The 13,295-nt window shown below is 42.1% G+C and overlaps 1 protein-coding gene across 9 annotated transcripts in view; it reads right to left on the bottom strand.

Annotated features, from left to right (window-relative positions):
* Positions 1-13,295, bottom strand: part of STK32A (serine/threonine kinase 32A) — a 144,888-nt gene that overhangs the window by 42,212 nt on the left and 89,381 nt on the right. For all 9 annotated transcript variants that reach the window (XM_053289118.1, XM_053289124.1, XM_053289122.1 and 6 more), the window contains 2 exons: positions 8,544-8,581; positions 256-345 (listed from right to left, as the gene is read on the bottom strand). In XM_053289118.1, coding sequence (XP_053145093.1) covers positions 256-345; positions 8,544-8,581 — 128 coding nt within the window. The remainder of the gene's footprint in view (positions 1-255; positions 346-8,543; positions 8,582-13,295) is intronic.

Below are 13,295 nucleotides of genomic sequence, written 5' to 3'. Positions count from 1 at the left end.
TGCCTCTGAATTTGGGGTCATTTTTTCTCATGCAACACTCTTCTGCAAAGTCCAAAAAAGCCCTTCTGTGAGTGAAAGAGACTTCCTGCTAGCAGAAAGGTACCTTTGGATTGAAGCCTTAGTCCCCACAAAATATGTTTTCATACTTGGCAAAAACAAAAGTTAACATGTTCACAGCATAGCCCTTAAAATAAGGGCAGACACTACAAATAATGACCATATAAGCAAACATGCATTTAACTTTTGACTACTCACCCATGTACGGCTTTGTGCCAGCAATGGTAGTAACTTGCATTTCCTTATTTAGTACTGTGGCAATATTGAAGTCTGTGATGTGCACATGCCCTAAGAGAGGCAGCAAGAAACGTTTTTTAAATGATGAACATTTCACTTCTATCAAATGTTCCATTCTGGAATGGCTATGAGACATTATAGTAACCTTTGCTATCTTGAATTTTAAAAGATTATAAATAATTACAAGGGAACAGGAGAGCAAGGGACAGTATAGGCAATATTTATCATTTTCACAACATCATTTAAAGCTGCCATCACTTTTTCCATTTTCCCTATTAAATACTGTGGCCCCAAGCCAAGAAAATTGTCTTGAATATATTATGTACAGAAAGGTTGGGTACAAATTATAATATACAAATATAGTTCTGTACATGTGCATGACCAATTATTTGTGAGCACCCTTGCCAGACTGCCACAGAGGAAATATAAAAAGCAATCTGGCTGTTTAGCACCCCCTCTGTGCACTCAACACCCTTCTCCATTCCTCTCCCAAGAGGCAGAAGAACGAGAGGCCCCTCCCCTTCTCACACATGTAGCATGGACCTGCCAGCCAGTCCTTGCTAGCATGGCTCCTCTGCTCGCTCCTTCTCTGCAGCTGCATCTCTGCCTTGGTCCTGGACTTGGAGGAGCAGAAAAAACAGCAACAGCAGCAACCACCAGTGCTGCTGCCGCCATTTCCTCCTTAGCCACTTGGACCTCGGCCCTGACATAGTGACGCCCTCAGCCCTGGCACTGTCCACTCTCCTCGGACTCCATTGGCAGTGGCTGCAATGGCAGCAGTGATGGCAGCCGACTCTCACAGTCCATGCTGGAAGGAAGTGATGACCAGGCTGTGGCCCAAGTGGCTGCAGTGGAGAAAATGGCAGGGGTGTTGCTGCTGTTTCTGTTACTCAAAGCACAGGAGGAAGGTGGAGGCACAGCTGAAGGGAAAGTGCAAGCAAAGCAGCCACACTAGTGAGGACTGGCTTGTGGGCCCATGCACGCCACACATGTAAGGACTGAAGAAGGGGCTTAGTGGTGTAGAGGATCTGAGGGTGCACTTGCCACAGCAGTGGGGGGAGGAGGCAGGTGGCATAATCCCGTTAGGCCCCCTCCTGCCTTGGGACCCAGTACGAGAGGTTCTGTTCTGCCCATCTGTTGGTGGTGGCCCTGTAAAGGTTTAAAACATAGAGGGGCTGAAACCTGACAAACTCTAGTGCACATTAACAAATGTTTTAGAAGGTATCTCCAGAATCTCCCCAAACGACACATCCCAGAATCCTCTGCAGAACGTTGTGCCAGTTAAACTGGCATAAAACATACACTACTGTATAATGTCATCTCTCCCTTACCTCCGCTTTCCCTTTGTGGATATGTTGTATGAACTGAAAACTGACTTCAGCTTAATCAAGTTCAGAAACACAGCAACAAATAATAATTTTCTCCTTCCCCTAAAAAAGCTTTTTTAAACCTTTCATCATCAGTCATCTTGGCTACAAAGCTGAAAATAATCACTGAGTGCTATACATTCAGAAATCCATCAAACCCACTCCATGATCAATGCATGTTCTGATGCTTCCTAGCACAATCCACAAAGGTCATTTCCTATGCTATCCCAAATAAATAAAGGGGAGATGTGCGAAAGTGTAACTGCATACAACGCATAATTTCACACAACGCATAATCAACTTGTGGGATTCTCTGCCACGAGATGTGGTGACAGCCAACAACCTGGATGGCTTTAAGAGGGGTTTGGATAACTTCATGGAGGAGAGGTCTATCATCGGCTACTAGTCTGAGATCTACAGGCCACCTCCACCTCAAAGGCAGGATGCATCTGACTACCAGTTGTGGGCGAGTAACATTTTGAGAGAGGGCATCCTCTCAACTCCTGCCTGTGGCTTCCAGTGGCATCTGGTGGGCCACTGTGCGAAACAGGATGCTGGACTAGATGGGCCTTGGGCCTGATCCAGCAGGACTGTTCTTATGTTCATATTTTTAACAATTCCCATGTTTCAGTGGACTTTCTGCCAGCAGTAGCACCAGGAAATAAGTATATGTTTGGGTGGACAAAGAAAGTGAATAAATACTTATGAAACAAGTTCTATTTCACATATTAAGCCTTCTGAAGATGAAACACCCCTATATTTTACATTAACTCTCAAATCTTGAACAAATTTTACCCAAAAGTAAGTGATGCTGTTTCCCTTCAAATTTAGTGTGGGATTGGTTTGTAGTATTTAGATCACGTGTCAGGAACTGATTCAGATAAACCCCTTCACACAATTAGGAAAGGAGGAATGATGTGCTAAGAGTGGGAGCAGGATGCACTTGTGCACATCCCCAATCCCAGTTGCATCATCTGGACTGGCTTAGTGCCTTTTGCTTTAAAGGTTTCCAGTAGAGAGTGTCCTCAGCCTTTCCTGCAGTAGGAAACAAGTTGTTCTAGTAAGAACTAATGTGCCTAATTTCCTTTCATTATCCCTACAACTGGACTAAATTTGATTCAAATTAATTAGGTGTCTATAAGTTAGACCTCTTGTGCCTGAAACGTTCATGCATCTGCCATCTTGGATTAGGGTGGATGAAATCATTACAAAGTCCCTTTCTGTCCCTCACTACAGCTTTACCTAATTTGGTTCAAATCGGTTAGGTGTCCACAAGCAGACCTCTTGCGTTCATGCACCCACCATCTTGAATCAGGGTGAATGACATCATCACAAACTACACCACTGAGATCTCCCTGTGCGTCACTCACTACAACGGTATCTAATTTGGTTCAAATTGGTTAGACAGTCCACTGGTTAGCCCACTTGCACCTCAAACGTTTACGCATGTCATCTTGAATCGGGGTGGATGACATCATCACAAACTATGCCACTGAGGTGTCCTTACATATCCCTACAACTATAACTGATTTGGTGCATATTGGTCCAGGCTTTGAGAAGCTGATAAAGGGGTACACACACACAGACACACAGAATGCCAGGTGATCTCATAAGCCTACTGGAAAGTAGGCTAAAAATGATTAAAGAATTGTTGTTCCTCAGAGTCTACACTATTGGAATAACATGAATGAAAATGCTAGAGTAAATATGTCCCCCACTGACTGTTTTAGTAGGCAGCATGTGTGTGATCTTAATAGTATTAGGGAATCAGACACATTGAGATTCCATTCCCTATTCCAAAAAGCATAAAACAATTCTTCAGAGAACACCTAAAAGAGGAACCAGTGAAAAACCAGAACAATATCTCATCTTTATATCTTTTTTCATTTCCTCCTTATTATTCATCTCATTGTGGGAAATCACATTATAAAATAATGAATTATAGATGCCATTATTTTTATTCAACCTTTGCTGTTCTTAGGGGACAAAAAGGGTAGATGGTGCTCTGGATGTATCATTTATCGGAAGTTAATTATTTAAATACAATCCCATGTTTCTAAGAAAACAGAATTAATTGGCACACTCAGCTGCAAGAAAGCTATCAGAAACTGAAGGATGTCCCATACAGAATGAATACCTGTCAAAATCTGATTTAACAATTCTGATTATCAGTTCCTATGACTTTGAGGTAATAATTAGTCAGCTTCAAATTGTTTACTCACTTTCAACCAAGTTCATCACTTTCAACCCATTTTTATTTTCACAAGCTGAAGAGAGTGACTTTCCTTAAGGTAATCCAGGAAGCTTTATGGCTGAGCAGAAATCTGAACCCAGATATCCCTGGTCCAGGTCCAACACACTATCCAATACACCACACACACACTTGTCATCCTAATTAAAAAATGCTCAGCAAATATCTCACAAAACTACAATTTTTTTGAGGAAACCAATCATGGCTTCATAGTAGTTGAAATGGAGCTTTTTCAGACAGCAAGACAACAGCTGGTACAAAGCTGCATCTCTAGTTTCCTTTGTTCCAGTTACTGTCAAATAATACAAAGCATTTTGGAGTCAACATTCAAAGGGGCAGTTCTGAATGGTGAGAAGGAAGCATGAAGACAGCAGGGTAGATGGGCGCCACTCATCCAGAACTGCAGCACTAGGATAGGATTATCGTCCTCCTTAATTGCTATGTCCTCAAAGCAGTTCCCACCACATGCTGAGCATAGGACTCATACCTTAGCCACATACTATATTATACTATCTAGTGCGTGCTGAATAAGCAGCAAGACCTTTCCCAGACAGCAGGATGTACCATGGGTTTACCAAGAGGCTTTACTGCAAGTCTGAATTTGCCAAACCAAAAACAAACAAACACCAACCCCCCTCCCCCTCAAAAAACACCTAATGCAAAAAGTGGATTTTTTTTCTTTTTCTTTTTACCCCAGACATAAATTGGTCTAGGCTCTAACATGCAATGAAAAACCCGAATCGTGTGTGAAGTATCCCCCAATATCTTGCACGAACTTCAGCATAAATCTGGCTGATGTGTGAATGCACCCCCCCCCCCCATTCCGGTGGAGATGTGACCTAAAAGCCCTGTCTGGGAATGCTCCAGGAAACAGAGGCAGTAACAGAGCTGCGATATTAACAATTAGGATATTTGTTTTAATATTTAATATTATTATGTGTAAACTAGTTGATCCAGCACAGAGCATCTGCGCCCCAATTTGCTGCCGCCACTTTCTCCTCCCACTGCCACTTTTTTGCTTGCCCGTCCCCGCTGCATTCTTCCTCACCACCCATCTTCTTCTCCCCCTGCCTGCATCTCCCCCTGCCGCCTTCTTCTTCCCTGCCCACATCTTATTTTGTACCATCCGCCCGCCACTGCCATTTCCTGGCTGCTTGCCTGTCGGCCGGCCGGCCAGCCAACTACCATTCACGGCCGCTCTGACTGGCTGCCTGCCGGTTGCGGCCACTCGCATGTCTGCCGCTCGCAGCTGACCACCCACCCACCCGCTGCCGCCTTCTTCGGCCAGCCACCACCACTGCTGCCATATTTTTTCTCTAGCCCGTCCCATGGCTCTCCAAACTCTCGTAAGAGCTGCCACACATGGGATTAGCCACAGGTACGTCTAAGAAAAACAAATATAAAGAAGATAATATTTACAATATTCACAAAGTATAAGGTAGGTGGAAAACCCATTATTGGTCTCTTGACTTTAAAAAAAAATTGAAATGTAGTCATAGGGGGTTACCAGTTTGTTTGGAGCAGCATCATAGACCAGGTGAAGTTTAACTGTTTCCTCTTAAGCTGGTTTCCTGATCAAAATCACCCACTTTGCAAGCTGCTGTTTGCACTGAAGGAGAAAATACAGATGGCAAACAGCAGCTTGAGGGGGAGGTGATTTTGATCAGGCTTATGATGTCAAATGAAGGATTGAACACAAAAGGATTAAATCCAACACAACTGTTCGGAAGGAAGGAAGGAAGGAAGGAAGGAAAACTGCTGGTGCCTCTTCTTGGAGAGGATTGGGTTTGGCTGGCATTTTGGTGGTGGCCTTTTTTTCACCCACAATGCCCGAGATCAGTGCTTACACTGAGAGCCAGCTGAGATGAACAAAGACCCACTGTGGTTGCTGCCCACATAACTTTGGAACCCTGGGGGCACCCACCTGTGGAGGAAGGAGCCCACCAGAGGGCACCTTCCCAAGGCCTTCCTCTAGCCTGGAGCTGGCATTTTCCTATATAAGTGATCTCAGTAACCTGAAAGGTGTGTTTGTTAATTTCTGACAGTCGTTTGTGCTTTTATTGCATTTATGCATGAAAATATATTTGAAAGTTTGTCTCTAAACAGTTTTAAATATAATCTATCAATGTATATTTGAATGGTAATGTTTGAAATCTGATGAAAGTTGATGTTCATACACAAATGCCGACAATCCCAGAGAGATTGTTAATGTCCAGAAATGATACATGGTAAATGATGGCAGTTTCCAGAATGGGATATTCAGGATTCACAGGTATACAACTATCTTCAGTCATTCACAAAATTGATCTGGGATTGCCAACATTCATATGTGAATGTCAATAAATAATCAAATCTTGGACTTTTGCTATAACAAATCTACTGAGAAAGAATCTTATTCTATAAACAAGTCAAACAAAAGTAAAGAAGATTAAGAACATAATTGATCTGTAAAAACTGCAGAATTTAAGGCTGTAATCCTGTACACAGTTAAGCTAGTTAAAAATGCCACTGAAGTAAACGCTTAACAAAATCTCCTTTGATCCTCACACTGTTGCATAAAACCTAGCAAAAGTGCAATAGAATGAGTTACTTTGAAACTCCATCCCCCAGGAGGGGAAGCCACTGGAAAACAAGCACACTGTTAACTGTCTAAATATAGGCACTGGTGCTGCAAAAACAATGGCTCAGGGAAAAATCAAAATTGAACTGTAGGTAAAAGGCTCTTTGCACGCATGAATGGAATCACACACGTCTCCTGCCATGGTTGAAGAAACAAACAGAAATTGCAAAGAGGAACTAGAAGGATTCCGATTTCAAGGACACATACAGAAAAGACAATTCCAAATAAATTTTAACATCACCCCAAAAACCACATCACAAATTGAGAAAGCTTTGAATCTGTTCCTATTTCCAACAACAGTTCCCTGCCTTGACCAAACCTATGATTGTGGAATGAACATAAGGGTGGTGTATGATCCAACAATGGTGGCATTTGGACACATAACATCAAATGAAAGTTTGGATCCCTTCTCTTGAATGTTTTGTCAAGATGGATATTATTAGAAGAGGGCCCATTCCACCCCGCTCTACCATACAGCAGACTACTCTAGAAAGTGGAGCAGAATACAATATCCCAGAGGATAAGTGCAGCAAGATTGTAGTGGGCCCTGGGACAAAAAAATGAAGACAGGCCCCTGGGCCTTCCAAAACCCCTGCCTTCCTTGTCTTCCTCTCATATACTTGCTGTAGGAGCAAGCTATCACCCAGTCAGTGCCCCCCTCCCTCAGAGGTCCAGGGACATTTGTCCCCTACTTGTTCAACTATAATGATAAGAGTAAAGTTGTGCCGTCGAGTCGGTGTTGACTCTTGGCGCCCACAGAGGCACATGGTTTTCTTTGGTAGAATACAGGAGGGGTTTACCACTGCCATCTCCTGCGCAGTATGAGATGATGCCTTTCAACATCTTCCTATATCTCTGCTGCCTGATATAGGTGTTTCCCATAGTCTAGGAAACATACCAGTGGGGATTTGAACCAGCAACTTCTAGCTCCCTAGGCAAGTTACTTCCCTGCTGCACCATATAATATTCTCACCTGGTGGAATGCATTCTGGGATACAAATAGTGCATCAACAATATGGGAACTTAGGCAATTCTAAAGAACCTTTACAGATGTGCCTAAACTGGTTTTAATAGGGAAAATGGCATGTACTCCCTGGCACCACAAGTGGAACGAAGGTTGTGTTCCTATGCACCTGACAGTAAACCAAGTTACTGACTTTAACTTAGTAGGGCTTAGTTACAGGCACAAGGTTGGGCTGTCTGGAATTTTTGAATATCCTGGAGGGGGGGAGGGGGAATTCCACTGGGTTGATTTGGACAACACCCTCTGCCAGCCTCATCCACCACATGTCCTATGCCCCCAACCCAGAGTGCGTTCTACTCGGGCACTCATTCTGAGGTTGGGACATCCGAACTGTCCTTTTCATGTAGTTTAAATTAAAACAAGTGATTAGGGGCAGCTCAGATGTTCCTCCCCCACAAGTATGCAGAGAGGAATAGTGTGCTGGGTATTAGGTGCATGCCCCAGCTTTCAACCACTTGATATGTAGGGCCAGAGGACAGCATCGTTTGAACCAGCCCCTGCCTTTTTGTGCAGTCCAACATTTCATATGTGCTTATGGTTATCTTCAAGCACATTTCCCTTTAATTTCCTAAAGCTGTTACCCATGCTACCTTGGAGTTTCCTGAGAATAAGGAAGATTAGGTTTTCCCTCATCAAAGCAAACAGGCAAACATTAAACAGTTCTCCTAAGAAGGGAAGCAAGATTGTTGCTAACATATTAAATATGTGCTTGTTTATAAAGCTGTATCACAATTTGTAAATGAAGAAAATCGTGCAAAAGACCGGGCTATCTTGTATGTCTACCTCCATTCAACAGAAATGCAGAGCTGAGAGCAGGTCTTTGCCTCAACTTGTTTCCCATCTAACAAGGATATGGCTAGAGCCTGTGATGATCACCCAGCAGTCTAGGTCTTATTTATGCCTTTGCAGAGAGGTCTTATTTATGCCTTTCAATATATGGCTACATGTGTGTGGGTGTTCCTGTAGTCAGAAAAGATTGGCGCTTACCATGCTCATCCAGCAAGATGTTATCAGGCTTTATGTCCCTAAAATAAAAGTTGGACAAAGAGCAAAAAGATATCAGTAGAAACAATGTCAGCGATAGTACCATAAAATTGATTGCAACATATTACATTCCTCATGTCATTTAACTTACACTCAAATCATTCTAGGCAAGCTATGGTATTATACAGCTTCTGCTACAAGCTGCCCAGTGATTATAATCTAAATGCAGTTAAGAGTCAGAGACGTGAACAAAAACCATTGCAAGACCCATGAGTTCCAATCACTACTAGAGACAGATTCAATTAACTCCTGGCTTTTGCCATTTCAAAGGGAGAATGTCCATTGCTTCGTTGTCCGCTAAATGTTGATTCCACCTACAATGATCCTTTGCACTGGCCATCAGTTAAGCCATTTGTCAGAAAATAACTTTAAATTACCAGCTTAAAACTAATATATACTGCAGATTGCTCATTCATGTCGTCCTCCTCCTCCTCCTCCTCCTCCTCCTCCTCCACCACCACCACCACCACCACCACCACCACCACTTTATTTTGCTGTTGCTGTTGAGCACTAAGCTGGATGAAGAATTATGTGAAACTTGAAAGCCAGCCACACTGCTTTGTGGTCTTCAGTTAGTTCTAGTAAAGTTAGTTCTAGTAAAGTTAGTTCTAGTAAAGTTAGTTCTAGTTCTACTGTCTCTGGATTTTATTTTCTAAAAAGGCAACTTGTATACCTGTTTTTGCTTTTGCCAGAAGGCTCAAATATCAAAATAATACAAAATATTTGGGCCAGATGTCTACCAATTATTTTAAATGCCCCACATCAATCAACTGCAAGTGCATTTTAAATCAAAAATAAATAAATAAATAAATAAATAAATAACAAAATAGCAAAATAAATTATATTGTTCATTTCTCAGTGAAGAGCACAAATAAAGTCATTAGTGAATTCTTAAGTAAATCTTTACACATGTAACAAAATAAGACCATAAATTAGTCATCTATTTTTATACATACATGATCAACTCCTGTACTGCATGCAGTTAACCTGGAATAATTACAGTGCCCACATTTTGTGATCACAATTAAATATGCATTAGAATACTGACTTTGTGTTAATGCAAATGATACTCGCTACATGAAGAAGTTTACTGAATGGCAGTATTCCATGCAATGATCATAACACTTGCATTGGACTAACTGTGCAAATCCACCCATGTGTGGAACTTCTCCATACCCATTGTCACCAGAGAGGTTTTGCAATAAGCCTATTCATTTGTGTTAACTTACTTTGGAAATTCAGAAGAAATATGCCTTGTCCTAATATTAAGTATTATCAGGCTACAGTGTTAAGGGTTAGGGTCTGGATGCAACTGCAGAGAAGGTCCACTCCGGGTCCAAACCAACTGAATATCAGACAGCGGTAGGACACACAGCAGGACCTCCTCATTGATGTTGCACCAAGCATGTTTATATGGGAGAAAGCAGTTCTTCAGAATCCTGGTCCCAAAATCTTTAGAGCTTTAAAGATTTTAACCAGCACTCTGAATTATGCCCCAAAGCATTCTAACAACAGAGATGATGTTACAAATGGGAGTCATGTGGTCCCAATAGCCCACCCCTATCATAACTGGACCACAACATTCTTGATGAGCTGAAGCTTCTGAATACTGTTCAAAAAGTTTCCCCATGTAAAATGTATTACAGTAATCCAAATATGATGTCACCAAGGCATGTATAATGGTAGCCAACCTACTCAGGAACTGGCATGGTTGGCGCACAGACCAAAGTCGGGCAAAGGCACCCCTGGTCACAGCTAAAATCTAAGCATCCCACCAAGCCTGAGCCTTGGGTGGGGTGGGGTAGGGGGCTACCTCATCTAGTATCAGCTGAAACTCTGTTCTATGACTGGTAGTTTTACTGACAAGAAGCATCTCCATCTCGTTCGGATTAAGCTGAAGATTGTTTCCCCTTATCTAGTTCATTACCAGTTTAGAATGTCAACAATTTCCCTGGGATATGCTGAAAAGCAGAGATAGACCTGAGTGTCACCCAACTCCAAAACCTCAGACAACTTCACCCAGTGATTTCATGTAGATGTTAAAAGCATGGGAGGTAAGACTGAACCCTGTAAGGCATCCTAAGCCAAAGGCTGAGGCATTAAGCAGGAATTACCCAGGACCAACCTTTGAAATCACCCCTCTAGAAAGGAGTGTGACTACTGAAATACAGTGTCCCTATCTGCACTGTGGAGAGGTGGCTTTCAATAGCCCTGAAAGTCACTGAGAGGTCCAAGAGAACCAACAGGGAAGTATTCCCTTGATCTAGTTCTTGACCTAAATTGTCCAACAGGATGTCAACTTACAAAGTACAGCAGTCACAGTTCCAAAACCAGGACTAAAGCCAGATTAGCATGAATCTACATATCTGTCTCATTCAAGAAAGCCTGGAATTGAGAAGCTACCATGTACTTGAGTACCTTGCTCAAAAGTGGAATATTGAGACTGACTAGAAGTTCTCCAAAACAGTGGAAAGTGGGGAAGGCTTTTTTCAGCAGTGGCCAAAAAACTGCTTCCTTAAGACTAGATGGCACTCTGCCATCACTAAGGAAGTCATTCACGACTTCCCACAGCCACTTGGTCAGTCCCATTCTGGTAGACTTAACCGGCCTTACCCCTCCAAGAATCTTGTCCATTTTGTCAGACTGTCCAAACTATAAAGTATCCAAAATAAGAGGATGAGCAGCTGCCAAAGACACATCAATAAGCTGCAATAACTATATGCTGCCAAGTCAGAACCAATGTGAGCAACTTTATTTGCAAAGTACCTCAAAACTCATCACAAAAGGCAGCTGAGTGATCTTCCATCCCCTCACTTTGATCAATGAGAATCAATTTTGATCCCTTGATCCCAAAAAAGATCCATCAGACAATGGATGCAATGATGGTAAGCCGTGGTTCTTTGCCACAAGCACAACCACCACAGAATAGGCTTTAAAATAGCCTTAAGTCTGTGCTCGGTTGGATTTATTGAGAGCTTTCCGCCACTGATTGGGACAAACAATTGTATCAATTATTTCATCACCCTCACTTCCCCAGTAAACCAGGTAGAAAACCTGGTTATCCGAACTGGAGGAGGCGGGCACTTAGGAATAATCATGTCAATTACTAGAGTCATTTTCTTTTTTTCTGGACATCTATCAAGATTTTGATAAGCAGACCGATTGAAGAAAATTCCCAAGAGCTGTCAGGAATCCAAGCAGATCTTCTGGACTCCTCCTCAGGCAGGTGATTCTAATAGGTCCCCCACCCCAACAGAATTTAGGAGCCACAGTCAACACGCTATCAGGTAGTGATCTGTCTGTGACAAAGGAGTTGATGTTAGTTCCCCCACCCCCAGATCACCAGTCTTGAAATCCTTTAATCATCCTTACTATATGATAGGGCAGATAAAAGGCTTTAAGAGGTGAATAATATGATCTTAAGAGCAAGTTTCAAAACACTCCATATATTACAGATTATAATAAAGTACTACAGCACCTTTCCTTTCCCCCCAGTTTTGTATATTTAATAACCCATTGTAAAACACATTCACTATTTCTTTCCTATATAAAGTCCTTCAATTATTATTGTTATAGACAAATTATCTATATTTTTAAAAGTCTTCAGAACACAGAAGCCAATCACACCATTTTCCCCCCTTGGAACAAACACAGTAGGAAACACAACTTTCACTGGCTTTGATGATCAAGCTATTTTCTTTAATGCATCAAACTCCTTTATCCAAAAGCAAAGTACCCTTGGGGAAGCATTTAGGACATGTTTAGTCTGCTGAAGGAACTTCTGCAACAATGGATTAAAAGCTTCTCACATTTAAGGTGAGATTGCAGGAAGAATGTAATGGCAAGAAAGTTTGGTTTATTTTTGAATGTTATCAACTGGCGTATACCAGACCTCTCTCACAGCAAAAAAACCTGAGAATCTGGACAGCCAACCTGTGTCCCCATATAGGAACATAGGAAGCTGCCATATACTGAGTCAGACCATAGGTCCATCTGGCTCAGCATTGTCTTCACAGACTGGCAGTGGCTTCTCCAAGGTTGCAGGCAGGAATCTCTCTCAGCCCTATCTTGGAGATGCTGCCAGGGAGGGAACTTGGAACCTTCTGCTCTTCCCAGAACGGCTCCATCCCCTGGGGAATATCTTGCAGTGCTCACACTTCTAGATTCCCATTCATATGCAACCAGGGCAGACCCTGCTTAGCTAAGTGGACAAGTCATGCTTGCTACCACAAGACCAGCTCTCCTCTCAAGATCTTCTACACTGTCTTATACACTGTCTTTTAACTTGGATGCTCTTACATAAGCAATATACCTTTATTCCTTTTAAAACAATCACATGCCAAAAGCCACAAAGTCGATCTTGGAAAACTAATAGCCTGATCCTAAACATTCACTTTAGAGAATGCTTTCCCAGCCAAAAGGCCGAGAAGCGATCAGCAGAAAGCCTCAACAAACTAAAGCTAGCATTTTCAATATATGTTATCATCTTCTTCAGTTTATACTGTGGGGAGACAGATTAATATGGCCAAAGATAAATGTTTCATAAACTATACCTTCTTTAGACTACAAATTAAATTAAATTAAATTAAATTAAATTAAATTAAAAATATCCCCACCCCTTGAGAGGTGGAACTGGTACGATAGTGCCACCATTACTTGTATTTGGGATATGCAATTTTTTGGTCCTATTATAGA

The sequence above is a fragment of the Hemicordylus capensis genome, chromosome 2, assembly GCF_027244095.1.
Source record: "Hemicordylus capensis ecotype Gifberg chromosome 2, rHemCap1.1.pri, whole genome shotgun sequence".
Classification (NCBI taxonomy): Eukaryota; Metazoa; Chordata; class Lepidosauria; order Squamata; family Cordylidae; genus Hemicordylus; species Hemicordylus capensis.
This window is presented reverse-complemented; position numbering and strand designations above follow the sequence as displayed.